The 20,384-nt window shown below is 38.7% G+C and overlaps 1 protein-coding gene across 13 annotated transcripts in view; it reads left to right on the top strand.

Annotated features, from left to right (window-relative positions):
• The window catches only part of APAF1 (apoptotic peptidase activating factor 1), a 90,228-nt gene that overhangs the window by 66,025 nt on the left and 3,819 nt on the right, over positions 1-20,384 (top strand). For 10 of the 13 annotated variants that reach the window (XM_063711858.1, XM_054528154.2, XM_063711862.1 and 7 more), the window contains 6 exons: positions 1,224-1,340; positions 4,308-4,433; positions 12,072-12,191; positions 12,528-12,653; positions 14,306-14,431; positions 16,069-16,212. In XM_063711858.1, the coding sequence (XP_063567928.1) occupies positions 1,224-1,340; positions 4,308-4,433; positions 12,072-12,191; positions 12,528-12,653; positions 14,306-14,431; positions 16,069-16,212 (759 nt within the window). The remainder of the gene's footprint in view (positions 1-1,223; positions 1,341-4,307; positions 4,434-12,071; positions 12,192-12,527; positions 12,654-14,305; positions 14,432-16,068; positions 16,213-20,384) is intronic. The other 3 variants (XM_063711861.1, XM_054528157.2, XM_054528160.2) reach the window with 2 other exon arrangements.

A 20,384-nucleotide genomic window follows, 5' to 3' on the forward strand; every position in this document is an offset into this window, starting at 1 on the left:
CACAGTACTTCTGGGGTGAATTGGGATATGGAATTCAATGTGAATTTCTCATTAACTGTTTTTTAGAAAGCTGATTCTTCCACTTGGGATATTTCTACTTCAGTTTTCTTGACAAATTTAGTGTCCTCATGCTTGTATTTCCTTTATGAAATTTGTGCAACCTTTCTTTAATGACTGTTGTAACTGTGAGACTTAAAAAGTCATCTGTCTATAAAGGTATCATTCTATGTCAGTGGTTGTGGGAGAGTTTAGAGGATAAACTTAATAGTTTCATTTAAGTGAAGAAAACATTTTTTAGTTACTACTTAAAGAGCTCTTGAAATTAATTTTTGAGAGAAGATGTTCAGCTCTTCGTAGTTCAATTTTCATTTTGAATATCTAATAGATCAAAATGTGCTAGGTAAAATAATGTTAAGGAAAAGCTACCTGTGGTTGACTCTGTAATCTTTGTACCAGAAACAAAGATGACGCCTATTTCATGTTGAAAAATAATTCAAGAGTTTTAGTTTATGACACTAAGAGAGAGGTATCTGACAATTGATTTAAGCCTGAGAAATATTTTCCCAGGTCACATGTTTTAGATGAGTGATAAGGCATCATAATTCATGGGATTTAAGCATTGGTACAGATTATGAAATTAGGTAATCTTTGTTTAACCATTGTAAATCCAGCTATGCAAATTATGCTTATGAGTTCTTCTCCATTGTCCTCACTGCCCCAGCTCCAAGAAAAAGAATCTTAATTTACACTGTTTTGTGAGTGATTTGGAGGATATAAGTCCCATTTTAATTTGTCTTTTTATGTCTGTCTCAGTCTTGTTTGACCAACAGCTTTGAAATGTAGCAGAAAAGTATATTTTAACAAACGATAGCCCTATTAAAAGTGGGCTTTGTGAAGAAATGGAAAACAGGGTGTGGAGCTAGCTGTGGGATTATAAATCAGACAGATGTGTCTCAGGTGGCGGGCACAGCAGCTGCTTTTTAAACCTTGTAATGCTCGTTTTATTTTATGAAAATGTATTTGAACTACCAAAGTGGAATGAAATGAAAGTGTGAAGTGCTAAATGCAGCTGCTAAGACTAGGATATGGCTTGTTGTTCCCCTGAGAGCTCTTGTTGGTTATTTTCTGTGTTTTATTTTATTTTTTTCAATTGAAGCCTCTGTTCTGAAGAACAAAAACTGCTCTTACAGCCTAATAACTGATTTTGCCTCATTTTTCATTAGCTCATTAATGGAAAAACAGGTCAGATTGATTATCTGACTGAAGCTCAAGTTAGCTGCTGTTGCTTAAGTCCACATCTTCAGTACATTGCATTTGGAGATGAAAATGGAGCCATTGAGGTATTCAGTGCTAGTCTTCGGAATCTTTCTGTACAGAATTAAATAAAACTAATTATATGTCTGGCATTGTGCACTTCTATTTTTATTTTTATTTTTGAAATGGGGTCTTGCTGTGTCACCCACGCTGAGTGCAGTGACAGGATCACAGCTGACTGCAGCCTTGACCTTCTGAGCTCAAGTGATTTTCCCGCTTAAGCCTCCTGAGTAGCTAGGACCACAGGTGTGTGTCACCATGCCTGACTAATTTTTTTTTTTGTAGAGATGGGGTCCTCTGTGTTGCTCAGGCTGGTCTCACACTCCTGGGTTTAAGTGATTGTCCTGCCTCAGCCTCCCAAAGTGTTGGGATTATAGGCATGGGAGCCGCTGTGCCTGGCTATTGTATACTTTTTTTTTTTGAGACAGGATCTCACCTTGTTGCCCAGGCTGGAGTGCAGTGGTACAGTCTTGGCTCACTGCAGCCTTTGCCTCCCAGGCTCAAGCAGTCCTCCCACCACAGCCTCCTGAGTAACTGGGACTTCAGGTATGCACCACCACACCTAGCTAATTTTTCTGTTTCTGTAGAGATGGAGGTTTCACCAGTGTTGCCCAGGCTGGCATTAAACTTTTGGGCTCAAGTGATCTACCCATCTTGGCCTCCCAGAGTGTTGGGATTACAGGCATGAGCCACCATATCCAGCCTATTGTACACTTTTATACTAAATAAATCTTTCTGTGATCCATTAGTCATTGTTCTGTTAAACTAACAATCATCTTATCCAGTTGGCTGTATATTTTTCAGATTTCCTTTATTACTGTTTCTCATGCTTTTTGTCTTTTTATGTCCCTTATTCTCTACTTAGTTGTTTGGCTGTTCTCCACATATATCAAATACTATCTATCAAGATTTCGCTAACTATGCAAAGAGCATTTTTTTCTCCTCTTCTTAGAAGCCCAGCCATGTGGGGTATAAGTTGTTTCCATTTTGGTACTGATAAGGCTCATGGGGAATATGGGCACAGGGCTGCCTGTGCTTGCCTGTTCCACCAGTCCTTGCTGTTCTACTTTTGGTGGCAGAAGAACCTCAGTTCACCACCTGAAATCCTTAATTTATCTAACAAGACCAAATAGGTAAAAATAGAAACACTTTGCAAGGCAAAAATGTAGTATAATAAAAGGCATTTTGGATAAAAATATTGTTGTCTTTATCACAAGTGAAATTCATCACAAAAGCACATTTCTCTAGCTTTATAATGGTTTTTCAAAAACATTGGTTCCTTCTCTCACTTTTCTCACCAGGTGTCTGGGAATTATTTTTTAACCAATTACTTATGGCACTGGCCAGTTATTTTACTTTGGATTCATTTTCATAAGGAATTACACAAATATTCTCTAGTCCATATGGCCCCACAGAGAAGTGACTATATGCTTAGACACAAAGTGAAGAAGGAAGCATTTACACAGTGATCTCAATACTCTTATATATTTGCCATGGCCCTTGTGTCATGGATTGAGAGTTCAGGCTTTGTTTTCTCTTTATTATTGTGAAAAATTTATTTATCATTTGTTAAGATGTGTACTATTCTGGGATAAAGTACATCATGGATATGTATTTCTTAAGCAAGGGATAATTGTATGTTTACAGGTGAACCTTAGACTTCCATCTTAGGCTCATCTCTCAAACTGTTGTATATTATTATTTATTCTTAAAGAGTCCTTGGTTTCCCTTTTCTCTTTACCTTGATGTCAAGGTAAAGAGAATACCTTGGCAAGATACCACATTCTTTTCATTTTTACCATCTATCTTAAAATAAGTCTTTTAGATAGTTTAAAAATAAACTCACAACACACATGTGCTTCTTCCACATCGTTAGTTCCCTCAAAGTCATCAAATAATATAAATAATACATAATGAACCATGTGAAATTACCAGTATTTACCTATAAAGTGGCAGTTTCATATGGTGTAGCCTCATATCATCAAATAATAGCAGCTACCATTTATTAACTGTTTACTGTGCCAGATGCTCTCATTGAATTCTTATAACATCCTGGATGTTCGGTGTTGTTATTCTTGTTTTAAAGATGTCTAAACTCTTATTTCCACAATTTTCATAAAATCAGTAAGTGGCAGAGCTAGGATTCAAACCCAGATCTCTGAGGCTATGTGCTCAACTGTTATGCTATCCTGCCCTTGCCTCATAGGGTTTGTGAGATCGTTCATCCTGCTCATTTAGGAAGGTTCCCGTTCACACAATTCCCCTTTGTTTTCAAGGGGCTTTTCTTCCAGACATGTGGGTTAGTTTTGAGTTTCTGGTGTCTCCTGCTTTAGCATCATCTGTATTTTCCTTAGGCTTTCTTGAGTACATTTTAATTTGGTCAACGAAACATATTTCCTCTCTTTTTGTTTTTTTGGTATGAGTTCATTTGAAAGCCTTTTTTTTTTCTTTTTTTTTTTGACATGGTCATTATCTTTTGAATTTGTTACTACTTTTATTTGGAGTATTATTAGTCTTTGGCCCTCTTAAGTATTCTCATTGCACTGCCCGCCAGCCTTCTCATATCCTGTCTCCCTCATCATCTTTTATCTTTCCTTGTTTGTGTTGTTTTATGAATAATTTGCCTTCTCATCCAGAACTTACTTTCTTCTCTCTTATCCATCTTAAATGTCTTTTTTTTTTTTTTTTTGGAGGGCAAGCCCAGACAGCCACTTGTTTGATGAAGTGGGTAGTTGAGTACTCAGAAGGACCACTGGTTCCTACTGCTGTCTGATGATTGCAGTGAGTGTTTTATTTTAGGGTACAGTATATTTGCATGTATGCATACATGGTGTGCATATATATATGTGACATTCATTTGTTTTTAATTAGGCTGGAAGCACCAGATGGAAATTCTGTACCCTCTAGTCTAATTTTAGTTTAATATCTTTGGGGTGTAATGCCTGTGTGTTGCTTAGTTTCTTCTTAATTTTCTGTGTTTTTCTGCTTTGAAGATTTTAGAACTTGTAAACAATAGAATCTTCCAGTCCAGGTTTCAGCACAAGAAAACTGTATGGCACATCCAGTTCACAGCTGATGAGAAGACTCTTATTTCAAGTTCTGATGATTCTGAAATTCAGGTGAGAGGGAGGATGAACTCTTAACATATTTAATGCTGATTCTAGCAAAGGAACACTATGATTATGCCTAAAATCTGGTGTATATTTTAAACACATTACATTGGGCATACATTCAGATTATGCACATGGGCTTAGATGAAACCTATGGGTGTTTCATATTTTTCTGTGGGTGAGGCAGACAGTTTATCTTAGAACTCTCTGTTGGAAGGTTGTTTATTTTGAAAATGAAGGGTTTGTTTGCATTTTCTTGCCTGTCTTGGTATTTGGATTTGTATCAGTAAGTATACTTTTTGCCACATTTATGTAATTTCTCTTTATTTTTCTTTACAGTAGTAAAATCCAATGGAAATCATTTCATTCTTTTAAGAACAAAATGTTTATTACAGGAATGAAATTCTGTGAAAAGAGAATGGTTTGACATAATAAAGAATTGTGGATATGGAGGCCTAAACTTACTATATATTCTTTTAAAATTTACTTGATTATTAAAGTCCCAATGCACATTCTTTTAAAATTCAAATAGTATTACAAGACTTATTATGAAAAATAGACCCTTTCCCCCATTTCTCGTTCTCCAGAGGCACCACTTTTAGCTTTTAGATGTTTCTTTTGATATTACCTTCATGTCTCTATATGGCATGCTTATAGTGCTCTTCTTGATTTTCCCATTTGAGAAGTTATCTACCGAATTCCCTACAGGAAGACGTCGCTTTTTTCCTCCTTTCACCTGTCCTGCCTTCAGCTTATGTGCATGCACACGTTCACAGACACTCATTTATCAATCCATTTACCCCAATTATAACGAAATTTTGTTTAGATCCTTCCTGTTACTATGATCACTGTGTACTAAGGGTACTGTGAATGCGTTTTTTGCCTTAACGTAATTTAGGAAAATTTGACCTTTGGGTGTAGTTGGAAATTATTTTACACTAAAACTTTGAAGACATTGCTCCATTTTCTTCCAAGTTCCAAAGTTCATGTTGAAAAGTCTGAAGTCATTTTGCTGCCTAATCTTTCTCTCTGGAAGATTTTAGGATCTTCATTTATCCCCAGAATTTTGAAATTTCCTGATGATACACTGTGGTGTTAGTTTTTATTCATTGTTTTGGACATTCAGTCTTCCTTTTCAATTTGGAAACCTATGATTTTCAATTCATGGAAGTTGAATTATTTCTTTGATTCTTTCCTTTTTGTTCCAGTTTGCTTTCTCTTTTTGTAACACCCATTATTCAGATGTTAGATCTCCTGGACTGATAATCTAGTTTTCTTTTTCCACATTTCATCTTTCTATACTGTGCTTTATGTTTTTTAATTTTTTTTTTTTTGAGATGGAATCTCACTCTGTCGCCCAGGCTGGAGTGCAGTGGCGCAATCTTGGCTCACTGTAACCTCTGCCTCCTGGGTTCAAGCAATTCTTCTGGCTCAGCCTCCTGAGTAGCTGGGATTACAGCCGTATGCCACCATGCCAAGCTAAATTTTTGTATTTTTTTAGTAGAGATGAGATTTCATCATGCTGGCCAGGCTGGTCTTGAACTCCTGACCTCGTGATCTGCCCGCCTTGGCCTCCCAAAGTGCTGGGATTACAGGCATGAGCCCCCACACCTGGCCTACTGTGCTCTATTTTCTGGGAGTTTTCCTCAGTTTTGCCTTCCAGCCATTTTATTGAGTTTTTCATTTCTACTAGTATATTTCTAATGCGTTAAATTCTTATTTTGTAGATAGAATATTTTATCTCTCTGAGGAGATATACACACAGACAGGTAAATATATATATATAACATATATAGAAATTATACACACACACACACAAACTTTTTTTGTTTTTTTTGAGAGAGTTTCACTCTTGTTGCCTAGGCTGGAGTACAATGGTGCGACCTTGGCTTGCTGCAACCCCCACCTCCTGGGTTCCAGCGATTCTCCTGCCTCAGCCTCCTGAGTATCTGGGATTACAGGCATGCACAACCACACCCTGCTAATTTTTGTATATTTAGTAGAGATAGGGTTTCTTCATGTTGGTCAGGCTGGTCTTGAACTCTGGACCTCAGGTGATCCACCCGCCTTGGCCTCCCAATGTGCTGGGATTACAGGCATTAGCCACTGTGCCTGGCTTATATATATAATTTTTTCCCCATAAATTTTTGTTTTGCTGCATAATTGCTGTTCCCTCCAAGTTGCTTTTTTCTGTTTGGTTGTTTTGACTTCCTATTTTGAAGGCCTCCTTAGCTCTCAATGGTCATTGGCTACCAGAGATGTGTACCAAACAACTGGCTGAAAGCTCTGTGTGTTGACTGAGATCTTCTCTAAAAGGTGAATCTGAAAGGGGAAACTTTGTTGTGAGTATCCTCAGGTCTTTTGTCTTGGTCTCCTCAGATTCCTAGAGAGGAATTTTCTGGTCTTTTGCCTGGAGGATAAACCTGGCTGGCAGGTTCTCAGAGCTAAGTTGGGGAAGATAACAGGAAGTATTAATAGATGTTGGATCTCAGCATTTAGTATGTACACCTTCCCTTGATCCCTCATTCTCAGAATTGTAATTCTACCCTCAGTTGTGCTGGTGCCCTTAAATTCAGAGATTCTTCTTTCTAGTTTGCTGTCACTGTCTGTCTACTTTCTTCCTTTTTTTCCCATAGTAACTTTGGGATTCAACAGCAATTCTTTTCTTTTTTCTTTTTTTTTTTTTGAGATAGTCTTGCTCTATGGCCTAGGCCGGAGTGCAGTGATGCAATCTCGGCTCACTGAAACCTCCACCTCCGAGGTTCAAGTGATTCTCCTGCCTCAGCCTCCTGAGTAGCTGGGATTATAGGCACCTGCCACCACATGCAGCTATTTTTTTTGTATTTTTAGTAGAGACAAGGTTTCACGATGTTGGCCAGGCTGGTCTTGAACTCCTGATCTCAAGTGATCTCACCTTGGCCTCCCAAAGTGCTGGGATTACAGGTGTGAGCCACCGTGCCTGGCTTTCTTTTTTATATGAAATCAAGTTTCCTAAACTCCTTGGAGGAGTGGGGAAGTCCAGCATTTCTAGCTTCACAGCTCTGCAGCTCGTTCTCTTATTTTCACGAGGCATTAAAAATATGGCCTTACTGGGCGCAGTGGCTCACACCTTTAATCCCAACACTTTGGGAGTCTGAGGTGGGAGGATTGCTTGAGGCAGGGGTTAGAGACCAGCCTGGGCAACATAGTGAGACCCCATCTCTACAGAACAAAATAAATTAGCCAGGTGTGGTAGTGCATGCCTATAATCCCAGCTACTCAGGAGGCTGAGGTTGGAGGATCGCTTGAGCCTATGAGGTCCAGGCTGGAGGGAGCTATGATCATGCTACTGCACTCCAGCCTGGGCAAAAGAGCAAGTCCCCATCTCAAATATATAATGGTCTTGTTCTTAGGAGATCTCTTTGCTCCATCTCCTTCCCTCACAGTTATTTCAACCTTCTCTTTCCTTTGTTGCCCTTATCCTTGTTCTACTCCATTGGATTCCATTCCCTGTGGTTTCTCCTCATTGTAGGGTTGTTCTGGTTAATTTTGAGAGCTCACAAGGCTCACACTGCTCCAGTCCTTCCAGACTGTACCCAGCCCCCTCACACTCAGTGTCTGCTGCTCTTCTCTAGTTGTTCCATTGCACTTTCCGGTGAACACCGTGTGGCTATCTTAGGATTCTCTGCCTCCTAATTCCTAATACTTATATTAGCCCCACCCTCATTTCCTCCTTTGGGTATACTCAGTGCCTTCCATTTTTGAGCATTTTGGGAGTTCATAATGCCGATTTTGTTGCTTTAGACTTTTTCTTTTTCTTTTTTTTTTTTTTTGAGACAGTCTTGCTCTGTTGCCAGGCTGGAGTGCAGTGGCATGATCTTGGCTCACTGCAGCCTCCGGCCTCCTGGGTTCAAGCAATTCCCCTGCCTCAGCCTCCTGAGTAGCTGGACTACAGGCACATGCCACCATGCCCAGCTAATTTTTTTTTTTTTTGTATTTTTTTTAGTAGAGATGGGGTTTCACCATGTTGACCAGGATGGTCTTGATCTCTTGACCTTGTGATCCTCCCGCCTCAGCCTCCCAAAGTGCTGGGATTACAGGTGTAAGCCACCATGCCTGGCCGCTTTTGACTTTTTATAATGCCTTTAGGATTCTGTTTTCTTGACTTTGCTGAGTCAGTTACCATTCTCTTGCTTTCCAGCCTCCCACATTTTGTTGCTGTTATCTCCTTTCTCATTCTTTTGACCTTGCCATTTTAGTAGGGCTTTAGAAGTGAAGGATATAATGCATATGTTCAATGGAAGTTATTACATTCTTTTATTTAGTATATATATTAATTGTGGTGGCAATATTTAATTGTATTGTTAAAAACTGTTTTGGGAAAAAGATCTTTTAATGTTATGTCTGTGTGAGTCCTAGGACGCAGTATGATTGGAATGAAATTTGGCTTCAGTACAGAAACTTATTTGTTATAGGCTCCCATGACACTGGTGTTCTAGCTGTAAAACTCAGTGTAATAGTCACCTTTCTTCCTCTCCAGATGTCTTTGGAATGGGTAAAACTAAAAACTACATCTGATGAAGTTCTTTTGAGACATTGTATACTATGTATTCTATCAAAAGTTAAATTCATAAGGTTTTTATGACCAGCTTGACGATTTCAGGTATTCTCAGCTAGGGGGAAGAATATTTTCTAGAAATATTTTTAGAAAAGGAGTTAGATTATATTTAGAAATATGAGTTAAGTAGTTGTGTTTCTTCCTCTTTTTCTGTTCTACTCAGAATAGTTTTTACATTTACAGTGTTTTAAATGTAACAAAACTCTTTAGATATTTTCAAGAAATGACTGGTTGGGTTTTGTTTTCATTTTTTAAAGTTTTTGTAAATGATTAAATAGAGGTTTGTTTTAATTATCTTTGTATCTCCAAAGCCTGGAATCCAGTAAGGGTTCTGTAAATCTTGGCTGAGCTGAAGTTATTGCCAAAATTTGAAGAATCAACTCACCTGATTATAGCCCTTAGGATTGTGAAAATTGAGGTCTACTTTGGTAGTTTTTGATCCTTTACCTTGAGGTAAATAAAGGCCAAGTATTACCCATGCTTACATGAGCCAGTATATAAGACTATGTTAGTTCTTGCTGGTATGAAAAGTTTCCAGCCAGGCGTGGTGGCTCACGCCTATAATCCCAGCACTTTGGGAGGCCGAGGCGGGCGGATCACAAGGTCAGGAGATCGAGACCATCCTGGCTAACACGGTGAAACCCCATCTCTACTAAAAAATACAAAAAAATTAGCCAGGCGTGGTGGCAGGCACCTGTAGTCCCAGCTACTCAGGAGGCTCAGGCAGGAGAATGGCGTGAACCCGGGAGGCGAAGCTTGCAGTGAGCTGAGATCCCGCCACTACACTCCAGCCTGGGCGACAGACCAAGACTCTGTCTCAAAAAAAAAGAAAAAAAAAATTGCCTTAACATTTCTACAATTTAAATTTTATTCATATAGCTGAAAAAATTCTACAAGTATATATACATTGCAAAAATAGTCAATGATAGAGACATCCCCAAACTCAACTTTTACATTTGACTAATCGAGGTGGAAGTTTAGTGATATTAAGATTATTCAATTAGCAAAGTATGTTTCCGTGCAACAATAGCAACAACAACAACAACAAATCACTCATCATCATTGCCTAGTCAGAAACCTTCTGTAACAAAACCTGCAAAGGCTATTCTTAATCTGCCCTCAGTGGTTGTCAAATTCTTTGTTATATCTGCTCAGGAAGGCTTTCTGAGTTCTTGATGCAGAGGGCAGAAGTAAGATGCTAAGTTAGAAATGAACATTGAATCAGGCAAAGCTAGAATAGGCAGTGTCTGTAAACTAGGAGGAGCTGTTCAGCATAGCCATTGATCCTCCAGTCCAGTAAAGCCCAGAAAGCGGGAGGAGAGAGCCAGGAGTTTCCTAGTAGAAATGGACTAAGGTCTTTTATGCTTAGTCATATGGGGTGCCCTTCCTCTCTGGTATGATTTGGGAAGCCAGAAATGCCTCCATTTCTTCCCCTTGCCCCAGCATATCTCATTGGGTTCTTAAAATATGAAAATTACTAATTCATTCTCTTTAGAATTACTCTCACTTCCAGTTCGTCTTCTAAAGTTCTCTCGCTTGCATACAAGACCCCATGCTCCTGATATCCTGCTTCTGTGAATGAGCATTCTGAGGCAGAAGATGAGAGATCTGAAAGCCAGGGCTTGGTGGGGAGGGCGACTGCTAAATGTGGTGGAAAAAGAAGTAAAAAAAGGGGAATAAGAGATGTCATTTAAGATTTTGCCTAGGTCTGATTAAAGATATTTCTGCTGTTTAACATTGGCCAATAAAAAGCTAGACTCACAATGTTACTCATGTGCATACCTGTAGTTGTGGCTGCTTTTTCTTTATCTTTTTATTCTTTTGGAGCTGGCCTGTTTTCCCATACCTCAGAATTTTAGCTTCATCAGGCCCACGGGGCTGTTTCTTTGGATACCTTCCCAACCTTTTTTCTCTTCTGTTTCTTCTGCGTCTCCTATGCTCTAGTCAGATGGAATCATGAGCAGGTCCCTTTTCACGTTTCCCTGCTCCTATACTTTAACTCCAACATTTATTCCCTTTGAAGAATGCTTCTCAGTTTGTGAATCACACTTTCAACCCATTCCTCAAGCCTACTTTGAATGTGCTGTCTCCACCAAATTTTCTCTAAGGAATTACTTTTTTTGAGTTTCACAGAACTTTTATCTCTATCGTATCTTCTATTGTAGGACTTTTTGAGTTTGTTGTTGTAGTTCTCATTTTCTTTGCTAAACTCTTAAGTTTCTTTATGCTAGATCCTTGTTTGATTCCTATTTGCCTTGCATATAGGTACTAAATAGACATTTGTTAAATAAGTTAATTTGAAGTCAAGTATTAATAAAGCTCTAAATACAGTTGCTTTGATTTAGTAATTAAGAAATGTCCTTTACATAGACATAAAATAAAAATAAACTTCTGTGTACCTCTGTGTCTCAAATACATTTGTATGCATATTTTGTGCTAGTTACTCATGTTATTTCATTCCCCCCACCCCTTTCCTTATGTCTGAGATGCTCTTCCTGAAGCTCCACGTGAAAAACAATGCCTTCTCACTTCTGTCATTTTGAGGATTGCGTTGGGGGATAGCTGAAATATTTGAAGCTTGGAAACTCCGTGTTTTGGTTTGAAGCTGCTTTGATCAACTGACCTTCCCAGGCCAGCTTCAGTGGGGCCAGGATCTGTAGACTTCCCCAGCTTGTAGGTTCAGAAATCTGTGACTATGTAATTAGGATAATTTTCTCAGGAAAATTTAATCAGATGGTGAGCTCACTGGCATATTGTGTTTTGTTTTTTTTTTCCTATCTTCTGGTGTAATTAACTGTTCTCCAAGCAACTGAAGAAAACAAATTTTATTTAGGAGGAAAAGTATTTTATTTTGCCCCTAGTCAATTTATGTAACCCCAGCTTCTGTCTGTAAAATGTGGACACCACAGTCTTCTCTGTTATTCTTCTCTGTTTTACTGAAATGCCATGTGAGTAAAAGACTTTAGACAAGAGAATGTACACTCTCTCCACCCCTCCCATGAGGTAGGATCGGGGGAGGATTATAACAGACTTATTTCTTTGATATTCAGGTATGGAATTGGCAATTGGACAAATATATCTTTCTACGAGGCCATCAGGAAACAGTGAAAGACTTTAGACTCTTGAAAAATTCAAGACTGCTCTCTTGGTCATTTGATGGAACAGTGAAGGTAATTTAAAGTATAAATTTGTTTTTTTGAAAAAGTATTCTCATATTGCAATGATTATATTGAGACTGCCAAAAGCCACTGTGAGGCTAATTACTTAATTAAAAATTTTTTATTTTTCTCATGCTTGTTTTCTGTTCATTGCGTCACCTACATCTGCTGTGTTTTAATGAGCATTTATACTGTTAGTCACATTTAAAGTAAAGGGGTCAGAACAGCCAGTGTATTAAAACTCTTGTTTTATAGACCTGTCTTGTAGCTGATTATGCTTTTTAATAGAAAATGTTCTTAAAAGTGTCAACCTCCAAGTGTTTTTTTTTTTTTTTTTTTTTTTTTAAGGTATGGAATATTATTACTGGAAATACAGAAAAAGACTTTGTCTGTCACCAGGGTACAGTACTTTCTTGTGACATTTCTCATGATGCTACCAAGTTTTCGTCTACCTCTGCTGACAAGACTGCAAAGGTAGATCAATTGAAACCATGCATAAAACTTTGGTAGTGGTTATGTATAATGAGTTCAAATAATATATGCAACAGGACATAACAGTTGCTCTCTACATGTCTGTTTCATATTTTGTGATCTTTTGGAGGATGCCCATTGGCATTTAGTTGGTATCAAATGAATGAAATGAAATACATTAGGACTTCCGATTTCTCCCTTATGGATTACTTTTTGTCTATAACTAATCAAATGCAACCTCTACTGCATATTGTAGGCAATAAAAATCATTGAAAGGGATTTACATTTAATTATACACTGACAATACAATTTTAATATAATTAATGTAATATAATTGACGTGTGTCTAAAATCACATTCTGGTGAATGATGCTGCTTGGTGGGGGACCTCAAGTACTCCTTTCTCTCCTTTTTTCTCCTTCTACCAATCTTTCCAAACTATAAACCTTGGAATTGTCAGGGCTGTATCCTGTCTTTTGTGCTCTGTTGATGACTCTTTAGTTGCATCTTAGAGTTATCTTCTCCTCCTTGTCACCACCCTGAAGAGCATGCTTTCCTCCTCCTTCACTTTCCAGCATCCTGTCCCAGCATCCTGCCTCTGGTCTGCACCTCTTCCACTTTATCTTCCATACCACTGCCAGTGTCCCTTGTTGAAACACCTGTTACCTAATGGTTTATAGGCCAACTACTTAGCTCATCACCATCTTTTTCTGCTGTATTGTTTCCTCTGTGCCAGCCTACTTTCCCACTTCATCTTTTTGTGCATGCTGCTAACTTTGGTTTGATAAACCTTCTACTCTTTTACCTTGAAGCATTATGACTCATCTTTCTAGACCTAGATTTGATGGCAGCTCTTTTGAAGCATTTCCTGACCCTCAGGCAAGGTTAGCTGCTCTACCTCCAGTGTTTCTATTACATTTTATTCATTTGTTAGAACATTTACTTCATACAACTGTTCACTAACTGTTCGTGAGCCTGTCTTTGTGATTAAACTATATACTTTTCAAGGATAGTGACTGTAGCCAGTTTATCTTATTATACCACTAGTTCTTAGCTCACAGTGCTTGGAACTTAGTAGTTTTCAGTATGTGGTTGCTAAATGATGTTGACAAAACCATGAGACAATATTGAAAGGAAAAAAAAAACCAGCATTTGGCTGCCAAGAAGTAGGTTAGTATAGTGACTAACCTTTAAAGATTACTTGTCACGTGCTAGTAATTTCACTCTCTATAATCTCATTTAATCTTCACATCATAGGTACAATTGTCCTCATTTTACAGATGCAGTGTCTGAAGCTATAGAAGCTTATATGAGTTGTCCTAGTCACAAGAATCTAGTGAACAGTGGAGCTAGGGCTCACATTCAGGTCTGCTTCACTCCACAGACTGCTCTCAGGTGATTCAGTGTTCTTCTGTCTAGGTCTAAAGTAAGGAAGGAGTGACATTGATCCTTGAACTGAATTTAACTTGAGTAAATAAAGGGAAACTCAGAAAAATTAACAAGGTTGCATGCTGGAACTTGGGCATCTCATGAAAGTTTATGAATTGCCAGATATTAGAATGTCCATGTGATTGAATTTATGGCTGAATAGCAATCAAGGCAGATGCTTATTTTGAGTGTATGTAGCATTGCTGAACAATCCTAATTGCCTTCCAGATCTGGAGTTTTGATCACCTTTTGCCACTTCATGAATTGAGGGGCCACAACGGCTGTGTGCGCTGCTCTGCCTTCTCTGTGGACAGTACCCTACTGGCAACCGGAGATGACAATGGAGAAATCAGGGTAGGCTGTTTGCTGACATGAGAGCACTGCTCTTCTTGTAGCTTGGGCTAGCACTGTTCACAGTGGGGACCTTTGTTCACGGGCCAGGGAAGCATAGTCCTGAAGTTGTGGTTGGATGAGGCATTCTTTTTGTTTCTTGTGCACATTGTATTCACAGCTGCACTCCACTGCAGAAACGGATTCATTTTAGAGTTAGAGTGAAGCATTCCCTGTATATGTGAGGAAGCAAGTGCTCTAGTCATTTGTAGTTCATTCTCTGCCATTAGCTTGAGAATGATTCATCTTAATTCTTGGACTTGAACCAAAGGTTGTTTTTGGTAGCAGAATTTGAGGAAAATAATTTTGTAAATTATGGTCTGGATTATAAATGAATTGCAAATTCTGCTTTTTCTGTGCTGAAAGAAAAGATCTCTTTAGCACTATACCCATTTGATAGCCATTTCCAGTGTGGTTTGTTGCAGTCCTTTGTGGACTGCCTGCCTGTTAAACAGTGCAGAGGTTCACATTTCCGTCATTGGGGGGCAGCGAAGGGCTCCTCATTGAGTCAGAGTCTGCATGATAGGCCAGTTTTTATTACCCTGCAGTGCTTAAGATATACATACAAACCATGCCAATTTTATTTAGAAAACAATCTTTTTTTTTAGATTATAATTTTGACTTTTAGAAAACAATCTTTTTAGGAGGCTTAGAATGTTGTTCTCTTTGTGTCTGTGGAAATACAGTACCATATGGAAAGTATTGCATGCTGAAAGATTAGAAATTATGGAAAAGGAGTCAGTTGACTTAGTTGTGTCAGAAGAATTGGGGAGCTGATTGGAAAAGTTTGGGCATTGGGATGACTACTTTGGTAACCAGTATATATATGAGGAAGGTGGGGTTTTCCCCCTTTCATTACAAAGGAGGATCGAAAACTCCAAGAACAGGTATATACTGCAGAAGACTAGGAGAGTATACAGTTTGCAGGAATAGAGGTGTTATCAGATGGGCTTTCCAGGGAAATTAAGATTCTTCTGCTTGAGGACTAAGTAACCAACCTTCTCTCTACCAGTCACATAAATGTGTGTCAGCTCAAGTGGCAGGGCTGCTTTGGAAATGTTCATTTTGCTCTGAGTTTGCATCTTTGGATGAAAGTGCTCCTTTACCAGTTGTGAGGTGGTGTTTCATTTTTCAACCACTGCAGGGAAAGGCTGTCTCCCTTAAAATTGTGTTATTTTAAAAATTTTTGTTGGTACATTAAAAAAATTTTTTTCTCCCTGATTATTCAGAATATAAGAAAGTTACTGATTTTTGTATGTATATGTACTATCTTACTGAACTCTTTCTAATGAGTTTTTCCATTTGGTTCTCTTGGATTTTCTAGGGAGAGATTTGCAAATGATTATCGTATTTTCTTTTACCATTTATGCCTCTGTTTCTTTTTCTTATTCTGGTGTACCTTTATTTGAAAAATTAGAGCACTGCTTATATATTAAATGCCACTGGAAATAAATGGCAATATTAGCATCTGTGATAGGGTTGTTTATAATAAAGTCTAGTAAAATAATTTTAGAATATATATATATGAACATATATATGTTTTAAAACCAGAGAAGCTTCTGGATAACTCTGTTAATGAATTGTGTATCATGTTTATGTAGATATGGAATGTCTCAAACGGTGAGCTTCTTCATTTGTGTGCTCCGCTTTCAGAAGAAGGAGCTGCTACCCATGGAGGCTGGGTGACTGACCTTTGCTTTTCTCCAGATGGCAAAATGCTTATCTCTGCTGGAGGATATATTAAGGTAAGAGTTCCCCAAGAACTGTGAAAGAAAATAATAGCCTATATCATACTTTCCAAGCTATTTTCACTTCCTGTTTCTCAGTTGGGGCTTTTACAACCCAGCAGAGTAAAAAGGCTGCTACTCTGGAGGCTAAGGTGGGAGGATCGTTGGAGTCTGTGAGGTCAAGGCTGCTTTGAGCCATGATTGTGCCACTGCACTCCACCCTGGGTGACAGAGTGACACCCTGTCTCAAAAAAAAAAAAAAAAATCTGGCAGTAAAATGAGTTTAGTAACTAAAAAAAAAGAACAGAAAAAAATATTGAAAACAAAAAAGAACCAGAAAAAACTTTAAAAAATAATTAAAAGCCAGGCACGGTGGCTCACGCCTGTAATCCTAGCACTTTGGGAGGCCGAGGCGGGCGGATCACCTGAGGTCAGGAGTTTGAGACCAGCCTGGCCAACACGGTGAAACCCTATCTCTACTAAAAATACAAAAAATAGCTGGGCGTGGTGGCACACGCCTGTAATCCCAGCTACTTGGGAGGCTGAGTCAGGAGAATTGCTTGAACCTGGGAGGCGAAGGTTGCAGTGAGCCGAGATCACACCATTGCACTCCAGCCTAGGCAACAAGAGCAAAACTCTGTCTCAAAAAAGAAAATAAATAAATAAATAAATAAATTTAAAAAATAATTAAAAAGGAAAAAAAGAAAAAAAAAAGGCAGTTACTATTATCCCCATTTTGTAGTGATGAAACTGAGATCCACAAGACTACTTTCCTCAGATCCTGGGGAAGCTTTGGTGACAGTGGCAGGGATGCCCTCAGTCCAGAGCTGTCATACGGCCTCATATTAAACTTGGGGCATTAGAATGACTAGCAAGTTGGGTGTTTAACTTAGTTCTGTTTTCCATGTCATTCACAATTAACTATGTTGGTTGACAATCTTTAAAAAAACATATTTTTGAAATTTCTTCAGTAATAATAGCAACAGTATATTGCTTTATAGTTTACAAAATGCTTCACTCCCCTCATCTTACTAGCCAGCTTTTTGAGGCTTAAATGTCATTCTTGGTTTACAGATGAGGAAAATGATTTTCTATGGAGGTTATAACTTTCCTGAAATTACATAATTAGTGCTGGGTGTGGTGACTCACACCTGTAATCCCAGCACTTTGGGAGGCCAAGGCGGGCAGATCACTTGAGGTCCAGAAGTTGAAGACCAGCCTGGCCAACATGGCAAAACCCCATCTCTGCTAAAAATACAAAAATTAGCTGGGTTTTGTGGCGGGCACCTGTAGTCCCAGCTACTTGGGAGGCTGAGAGGTGAGACTCACTTGAACCCCGGGGGAGCAGAGGTTGCAGTGAGCTAAGATCACACCACTGTACTCCAGCCTGGGCAACAGAGCGAGACTATCTCCAAAACAAACAAACAAAAAAACCAAAAATAAAGTTACATAATTAGTAAATAGAAAAGCCAGGACTCAAACCCAGGTCTCTGCCTCTGTTTTCTCTAGCTAATTGGCTTTTTAAAACTTACTAGTGATTGAGGCCACGATTTGAATGTGTTGTGCTTCAGGGTCATATTTTTGGTGTTTTTCTGATGCATATTTTATCTATCCACTCAAAAAGACTGTGTTGAATGTCCAGTGTGTGCTAAGCTACTGCTGTGTGGCACAATGTTTATGGCTTGGTTCCTGCCTTTCAGCAGCTTGCAGTCTATGGGGGAAGCAGGTGGTAAACCAATAGAGTCTCTAAAGTTTAGAAGGGGTCTGGGACATGCTTTCATGAGGGAGGTGGAAGCACAAAGGAGAGGAGTGAACAGACCAACCTCAGAGAGTTAGCAGAGGCTTCACCTGGAGGGCAATGCTTGAAGTGAGTCTTTTGAATAGCAGTTTACTTGGAAAAGTGGTAGAAGATGATACTCTATATCAGTGGTCCCCAACCTTTTTGGCACTAGGGACTAGTTTCCTTGGAAGACAATTTTTCCACAGATGGGGTGATGGTAGGAAGTGGGGGGCGGGGAATGGTTTCAGGTTTAAACCGTTCCACCTCAGATCATCAGCATTAGATTCTCGTAAGGAGTGCGCAAGCTAGATCCCTCCCATGTGCAGTTCACAGTAGGGCTTCTGCTCCTGTGAGAAACTAATGCCACCACTGATCTGTCAGGTGGTAATGTTCACTCACCAGCCGCTCACCTCCTGCTCTGCGGATGGGTTCCTAAAAGGCCACAGACCAGTATTGGTCCATGGCCCAGGGACTGGGGACTCCTCTATATTGGGCTGATCACTTGGAGATTCTGGAAGCTTTTTCATTTAAAATTGATTCCTAATAAGATCTTATGATACTGTTATTTCTTACTGAAAACATTCAAGTGTAGGAGATGATTCTCATTAATTGTCTAAGGCAGGATAAGTGTTTGGAAATATTTGAATGACTGGTGTTTTGGTTACATGAGACCCACACGGCTGCAATTTTACCACCATAAGAATCTAACTTATAAAAAAGATAAATTAGAGGACAGTTTTTAGCTTTATGAAAGGATGTACTAAGGGGTACAAAAATACAGATAAACAAAAGGAGTAATTTCTAGTATTTGATAGTACAGTAGGGAAATTATAGTTAACAATTTATTGTATATTTCAAAATAGCTAGAAGAATTATAATGTTCCCAACACAAAGAAAAGATAAATGTTTGAGGTGATGGATATCCCAATTATCCTAATTTGATCATTACACATTGTATCACATGTACCCCCAAAATATGTACAACTTAATTATCAAAATTTTTTTAAAAAAGAAAGGATGTATGTTATCCCTTTACAAGGTTTCATTGAAAACACAATTCTGTTTACAAAATGTTGCATTAACCTACATCTTTATTCAGTTATTAGGAGATCCTGAGAAATGACCACCAATTGTTCTCTATTAGTGTAAAGATAAACTAGAACTCAGTCTGCTCTGGAGATGATGCTTAGAGGAGAGTCATTGCTGTCTGTGTTGGAAGCTGGGGAGTCTTCAGCTGTATTAGCTGCTGACAAATTTAACTGCTCAGCTTTGACACCAAGTTTCTAGAGACCACATCATTTGATTCTCTGGCCCCCACAGAATGCCGTCACATAATTGAGAGTCTGGCTTATAAGATGTTACAAAGATCAGTGACCATATTTGCAGAGTTGTTGGGGAACCTTGAAATAAAGCAGCAGAATAGGTTTACATACTATAGATGTTATGTCTTAAGGGTGAAAGAACTTCTAGCCTATGTATTTAGTTTGTATATTTAAATGACAATCAGGCTGCCTTTGCCTTCTGGTTTGATTACTAGCTTATTCAACTGATTATGATATAGCCCAGCCTGCATCTACCCAGCATGTTAATGAGACTATCCAAAAGCACAGAGCAAATTAAAAGTAAAAAGGAACAGCTGCTGTAGTGTCCAAGAAAATAGGCCTTTTGAGCCTGTTTACTTTAGAATCCAAGCTGTATAAATTGAGTGCCAGTAAGATAAAGTAGGTATCCAGAAGCTTAAAAAGTTCTTAACTTCCAAATTATTCCTATTTATAAGTGAAAAAATAATTTAGCTGTTTACCTGCATTATGCCACAGAGTACATACTGAATGACAAGAAATTCACATTAATTCATGTGCATGAAGGGAAAGCTGATCTGAAGTATGGCATACATGGTGATAAATGGTGGTATGCCGTGACTTGGTGGCAGCAGAGTGGGCTTTGGCCTTGAGATAGGCTGCCTGAGTTCAAAGCCTGCCTCTGCCACTCATTAGCTTTGTGACCTTGCACAAGATTAACTTCTGTGCCTTGATTTTCTTATCTGTAAATTGATGTAATGATAATACCTAACTCATTTCAGAGATTTCCCGTATACCCCTTTCCCCCACAAACACATAGCCTCTCCCATTATGAACATCCCCCCACCAGAGATGTGCATTTGTTACAACTGATGGATCCACATTGACACATCATTATCACCCACAGGCCATAGTTAGGGTTTGTTCTTGGTGCTGTACATTTTTTGGGTAGTTGAACTAAGTGATCTCTAAGAGCCTTAGTGACTGAAAACAAATGAATCTCACGGTGGAATGTGCTTGATTACATTGTTATTTTACAAAGCAAACTTGTGAGTTCTGGAAAATCCCAAGTTAGTGCATGCTGGTTCAGTGAGGTTTACCAAAGTCCATTG

This window comes from Pongo abelii, chromosome 10, assembly GCF_028885655.2.
Source record: "Pongo abelii isolate AG06213 chromosome 10, NHGRI_mPonAbe1-v2.0_pri, whole genome shotgun sequence".
Lineage (NCBI taxonomy): Eukaryota > Metazoa > Chordata > Mammalia > Primates > Hominidae > Pongo > Pongo abelii.